This window comes from Gavialis gangeticus, unplaced genomic scaffold (assembly GCF_001723915.1).
Source record: "Gavialis gangeticus isolate Ggan-Ray unplaced genomic scaffold, GavGan_comp1, whole genome shotgun sequence".
Lineage (NCBI taxonomy): Eukaryota > Metazoa > Chordata > Crocodylia > Gavialidae > Gavialis > Gavialis gangeticus.
The window spans coordinates 52,378,600-52,385,238 of NW_017729031.1; the positions used below are offsets into that span (position 1 = coordinate 52,378,600).

At 44.3% G+C, this 6,639-nt stretch overlaps 1 protein-coding gene across 3 annotated transcripts in view; it reads left to right on the forward strand.

Annotated features, from left to right (window-relative positions):
• Window positions 1–6,639, forward strand: part of LOC109301538 (collagen alpha-1(XXVIII) chain-like) — a 78,651-nt gene that overhangs the window by 6,824 nt on the left and 65,188 nt on the right. For all 3 annotated transcript variants that reach the window (XM_019522762.1, XM_019522763.1, XM_019522764.1), the window contains exons 2-7: window positions 981–1,549; window positions 2,296–2,316; window positions 2,864–2,923; window positions 4,841–4,894; window positions 5,354–5,398; window positions 5,969–5,995. In XM_019522762.1, the coding sequence (XP_019378307.1) occupies window positions 981–1,549; window positions 2,296–2,316; window positions 2,864–2,923; window positions 4,841–4,894; window positions 5,354–5,398; window positions 5,969–5,995 (776 nt within the window). The remainder of the gene's footprint in view (window positions 1–980; window positions 1,550–2,295; window positions 2,317–2,863; window positions 2,924–4,840; window positions 4,895–5,353; window positions 5,399–5,968; window positions 5,996–6,639) is intronic.

A 6,639-nucleotide genomic window follows, 5' to 3' on the forward strand; every position in this document is an offset into this window, starting at 1 on the left:
GACCCCCAAGGGAGGGGAGAGCACCTCCTCCCTCAGAAGCCCATTCCAAATTTTGGCCACCCTTACTGTGAAGAAGTTTTTCCTGATATCTGGCCTAAATCTGCTCTCTGTCAGTTTGTCACCATTGCTCTTTGTTACCCCAAGAGGTGCCCTGGTGAACAGAGCGTCCCCGATCCCTTGCTGCCTCCCCCTAATGAATTTGCAGGCGGCCACAAGATCACCTCTCAGCCTTCTCTTGTGGAAGCTGAAGAGGTCCAGGTCCCTCAGTCTCTCCTCATAGGGCTTGTCCTGTAAGCCCCTAACCATACGAGTGGCCCTCCTCTGGACCCTCTCGAGTCTATCAACATCCTTCTTGAAGTACGGCACCCAAAACTGGATGCACTACTTCAACTGTGGTCTGACCAGTGCTGCATAGAGGGAAAGTATCACCTCCTTGGATCTATTTGACATGCATCTGCTGATTCATGATAAAGTTTGGTTAGCTTTGCTGATGATTTTGTCACACTGACGACTCATGTGCATCTTGGAGTCCACTATGACTCTGAGATCCCTTTCCGCTTCTGTGCTGCCGAGAGGGTCACTTCCCAGCCAGTAGATGTGCAGCATATTTTTTCACCCTAGGTGCAGCACTCTGCTCTGGTCCTTGTTGTACTGCATCCTATTGTGTACTCCCCCCTTCTCTAACCTGTCCAGGTCAGGCATGATCTACCTGCTACAAATCCATACTGGTTTCCCTGCTGCATTATTTTTCCTGCTGGACTCCCATAAATATGATACTTCATAATCTTTTCAAAGGATGGAGGTGAGACTGATTGGCCTATAATTACTCGGATCCTCCTTCCTCCCCTTCTTGAAAATAGGGACCATATCCATTTGCTTATGCAAGTATTCTGAATCTGCCAGAAAAAAATGGATTTGTAGTTAAATATAATTGTAGTTAAATGTGAAGTAATTAAACACACTTATCTAACTATTTGTAGATGAAGACTGCCTCCTGGAAATGGTTTTCTTATTGGATAGTTCAGAAAGTGCTAAAGACTATAATCATGAACAACAGAAAAAATTTGTCCTGGAAACAGTGGACAGAATGAAAGGACTTCAACTTAACTCTGGACGTACCCTCAGCTGGAGGGCAGCCTTACTTCAGTATAGCAGCACCGTTCTCATGGAACAAACTTTCCAAGATTGGAAGGGTCCTGAATCATTCAAATCTCACATTGCTCCCATCACCTACATTGGTCATGGAACCTACACAACTTATGCCATAACCAATCTCACCCAATTGTACTTGACTGAAGGGACTCCCCACAGTGTAAAAGTAGCTGTGCTCTTAACAGATGGTGTAGATCATCCAAGAAACCCAGATATTTTTGCAGCTACCGCTGATGCTAAACATCAAGGAATAGTATTCTTCACTGTGGGAATGACCAGAGTGGCTGAGGAGGTGGCCAATGCTGCCAAACTTCGGCTCCTGGCCAGTGTCCCGGCATCAAGGTTTGTTTTCAACCTCCAGGAGAAAGGAACTGTGGAGAAAATTCTCAAAGAAATGGTATGTATGGACACAGGTTTTATAAGAATTTCTAAAACTCACCCTCCCCTTGCTGTTTTTAATTTCTGGTTATTTTAAAATAATCTCTATTTTATACATAAAGCAACATTTTAATTTTAATTCTAACACTTTTCACTTGCCAAAGAAGTCATTGCATCAAAATACAGAATTTCTCCTCCTGGAAATAAGCATGCTGAATAACATTCACTGACCTAAGATAATGCCTTGTCAGTAGCCGTTAATGACTCATTACAGATATTTCTCCCAAAACACTATCAGGAAATCATAATCTTCTCCAGGCACCTCATCAAAAGAGCAGTCAAGTCAAGGGAATTTCTACCCTGAATTACTGGGCTTTTGATCAAGTTCTATGTGCCCAAATCTATTCTTTTGTGTTTTAAAATTTAATGTAAGGGTTCATGGAAGTTTTGCTGTCTATTTTATCTTTACTTACGGCTTTACGCTTACTGTCTTATTGGAGTCAGAGCAGATATTCTGGCAGCATTTGTCTGACTGGGATGACCAGTGGTGGGTATAACTGTGGATGAGGTCAAATAATTAAAGCAGAAGCTGAAATATATTAATATGGAAATATGTTAGTAGCTTGAGGTTGAATTAAGTAGTTGCTGAAAAAGGAAAAATACTGATGATGGAGAAAGCATCCTAGCTTTTGTAAGCTAAGGAAAACACATTTGTTCTCTCTGAGCTATAATTTCTAACATTGTTTTTAATATCCATTTTTACAGAAAAATCAGGCAGAGGAAGGGGTAAGTATTAATTCTGCACAGTTGGTAAACAGTCCAGAAGACAAATTCAAATAAAAATCCATTACATTATATATATATCCTGTTCATACATTGAGGTAGGTCAGTATATAAATCTAGTAAAGGCCAGACTGTGACATTATGCAGTGCAGTAAGGGCCTAAAGGGATGTAAAATGTCCCCTTTCTCACCTATATTGGTAGTACAGCAGATGTCCCCTTTCTCACCTGTATTGGTAGTACAGCAGATAGTTTATAAATTAGAACAGAACACAGGGTCCATACTTCCCCTTAGGAGAGGTTTGTTGCAAAGTCATGGTTGACCCCACAGGGAACAACGTGATGGTGTAGTGTGGATTTTTAGTTTGAGTGTATATTGGACACAGGAGTGATAGAATAACAGAATACAGTTATAATATTACACATTACATGCATTTTTATTTTATAGAATTAAACAATTGTAGATTAATAATATCAATTTTTTTTAAAGTTGGTAACTTCTGGTTAATTCATTAAAGTGTACTGATTTGCTATGAATATTTTCATTCAAAGTGTCCCCAGGCTCCTATATGTAACTGTGAGAAAGGGGAAAGAGGCCTTCCTGGACCTGCTGTAAGTAGCTGTCATTTCTTGTTTTCCTTTTATTAATGATTCACATAAAGTGATATTAGGGTTGTTATATTCATTTTTAATGAATTACCCAAATCTAATCGCAAAGAAATATAGCTACAGGAAAAAGTCCTTTTCACCTACACTGTATTGAAGTGTCAAGTCAATGAGAAATACATTGAAAGAACTGCTGGAATACACAAGCAGCTTCTCTGGCATTCTCTCTAAAAGGAGACAGCAATGCGAGTTATGATCTATCTTGAACCTGCTTTAATTATGGCATATGTGTAAAATAAGCATTGTCAAATAGCAAGAAGGTGGTGCTACATGGTGTAGAAGAGAAGAGCTATTCTACTTATAAAATCTTGACAGCCAGACCAGATGTGTCACACCAGCTTCAACTCAGAACTCTAGTCTCTCTGCGCATGTTCCTACAAGCATGTATGTATAGGAGCATGCATTTCCCACAGGACAGATAGAAGCATCACAAATATGTGCTGCTGCTATTTGTACCTGAGCATGCCTCTGCACACGCACTTTTCAGCATGACAAAAAGACCTGGGTGGGGTAGGGGAGGCTGGGGCCAACACCTGTGCTGGCCCAACAGCCTTACCTGGGGTCCTGGGAAATGTTCTCTCTAAGGTGTAGTGATCCAAGAGCACCCCAACTTGGTCCATGAATGTGCCGCTTCAGTTCATACACTTTGCCTGCTCCCTGCCTCCATGCCTCACTCCAGCCTTTGAAAGGTGTGCAGTGCCATGTGTGTGGACCAGACAGTGAGGCACATGGCATCACTTTCAAAGGCTGCAGTGAGGCGCAGGGAGCAGACAAAGTGCAGATCCCACCTGCCCTTGCCCCATGCAAAGCTCGGGGGCTGGGCCATGTGCCCTCACTTGACTGCCTGCGCCATGCGTCTGGAGGTGCCACTGGGCTCTGACTGCAATCAGATCCCAGCGGCTTGTCCAGGGGGAACTGGGGTGGGAATGTGCTCCCCCTCCCCTGTGGTACATGCAGCAGCAGGAGCTGCAGCCCGCTACCCACACCCCTGGATGAACCTCCAGGCTCTGATTGCCCCAGCCTGGCTGGGGCCCTATTCACAGTGAATGGCCGAGCCGGGTTTTGGGACAATCCCCACAGTGCAGGAGGGAGTGGGGCAGTGCCCTATCCATACCGCACTCCCTTCTGCACTGTGGGGATCTTGCCCCCCACTGCCCCCAAGCCCAGTGAAATATACCTGCCTGCAGCTGCAATTCTGGCTGAGACTGCGCGGGTATCTCAGTATGTCCATCCCTCCCCACTCCTGCAGCAGCCTGTGGCTGGGCTGGGGCAGGTGCATGGCATTAATAAGTTACTGCATGGCATGATTTTTTCTTGTGCGCGGCTGCGCATGTGTGCAGCTTAGAAGGAACCTTCATCCTGGGGGCCTCCCTGGGCAGCAGTGGTGCCAAACTGGCTACTCAGAGCTTGGTCAGCAGCCAGAGCATGGCTCTGGCTGGCAAGGCTCTGGTTTCTGGTGGGGCACACTGCTGCTGTGTGCATGGCACCACTGTTTTTAGTGGCAGGTTTTTTTAGGTTGGGATCTCCTGGTGTCAAAAAAAATTTCTACCCTGCAAATTAGCAGCGTGGTGCATAGGTGCACATGCACTGCATGCATCTCAAATAGCTTTGAGGTGCTGCAAACCACACGTGCATGCTCATGGGGATGCGTCCTCTGAGAAAAGAATGACAACAGATCCTGCAAGAGGCAATATTAGAAACAACCAGCTGAGACATGCCATTTCAAGTCTGATAATTACACTAATTTGATGAATAGTCAAAAACAAATGGCCAAAAGGTAACTCTTAAAATACTGCATATGTTGCCAAATAAAATCCTTTTAAAACTGTCATCTTGCATATAACTCTATTCTTCTGTTTGTAGGGTAAAAAGGGTCGTCCAGGTGATGATGGGGCGCCTGGCCAGAAGGGACCAAAGGTAACATGGCTTTTAAAACTTAATAAAAGCACCCAGTATTTCTGCATGGATAGAAAAAAGCTTGCACTAGGCTGTGGTTCGGGAGAACAGGTGGGGTCAGAGGCTGCTGCGGGGAGAGGCGGTGGGAGCAGAGACAGTGGGCGTGTGGGCAGGCAGCTGCTGTGGCTCTGGCTTCTACACTGTGTCAAGACTGGAGGTAGAGCTGCAGCAACTGCCTGCTTCCTCACTGCCTTGTACTCAATTCCAAGATGGGAGGCTTTCCCCTATGCTAAATGTGTATACCATATTTACTCAAATCCAAGGTAAGAAGCTTTGCCTACCATATTTTCTCCATGTTAAAGGGGGGGGGGAAGCCTCTTTTCTTGGATTCAAGTAAATAAGATACATACTAAATACTAACAACCTGACTCCTATTTAATACACCTGGTATGCCTGATGTTGATGCCAAATTCTTCATAGGGGGAGCCAGGCCTTAACGGAATTCCAGGAAGAGACGGAATAGAGGTAAGGAATGTTCCAAACTGCTGGTTTATTTCAAGGAAATGATCCCAACTTTGCAATATGCATTATAATAGCTAAGTAAATCTCTTCCATTCCAATTTCCCAGAAAGTAATTCTTTAACACACAAAACATAGCAGCTCAAAAAAGTAAATGGGGTGTCATTACCCAACATGTTTAACTCCTACCTACCAATAATGGAAGTTACATACCATTTGTGACAGTAGTCTTTTCTCACATGGTTTTGTCTTATATTCGTCATATTCAGCTTACAATATAATGTATGTTGTTTTAGTAGGGCAATCAAAATATATTAAATAATTTCCTACTTTTACTTTCCCATTTAAGCACTTGCTGCACTTGAGAAGTGGAGGTATGAGATCCTTACCTTAGTAGTAATAGAGATGATGCACATGATCTGAATGTGATCCATTATTGCATCTGCATGTTCAGTGGTCCATTATATTTTTCCAGAGGGACTATGGAATTATACCTTTCATCCACAGTGTCAAAATTAATTTACCTAAATCAGGTTAATTTTTTCTTATAATCATTTTAATTGTTTCTTTTCCCAGGGGAAATCTGGATACAAAGGAGAAAAGGTATAATTTTTAGTAAGAACTTTTAGTGGCATGCTGGCATTATCATTTATTATTATCACTTCTTTACTACTATGCTTGGGAGCCCTCCATATAGACAAGGACCCCAATGTACTAGGTACTGAACCAACAAAAAACAAATACAAATACAATTACCATAGTTACTCAAATCCAAGACAGAGATTTTTGAATCCTGGCTCAGAGCAGCTCCAGCTCCATTTCCAGCTCCAGCCTGGGCTATGGCTGAAGTTTCCACTGCTGCTGCTGCTGCCTGGAATCATCAGCAACCATAGAGTTAGCAGCAGCTGTGTTGAGTCCAGGTCTAGAGCCAATTCCATGGGTTGGTGATTGGGTGGTGGTGTGGGCAAGCAGCATCACAGGTTGGAGATTGGAGAGGGAGAAAAGGCAGAGTGGGGCAGCCAACATGGGCAAGTGGCTGGAGTGGGCAAGTGATGGGGAGGACAGGCCGCATGGGGGCAGGGAGAATAAGCATGGGGGGCAGGCACTAAGGCGGCAAGTGGTGAGGGGGGCAGGTGGGACAGGCAGGAGGGGGCAGGCATCAGGGGGCACAAGTACTGGAGAAGGCAAATGGCTGGAGGGGTGTCAGACACAGGAAGAGGGAGGGGGGACAAATGGGAGGGGGCAGG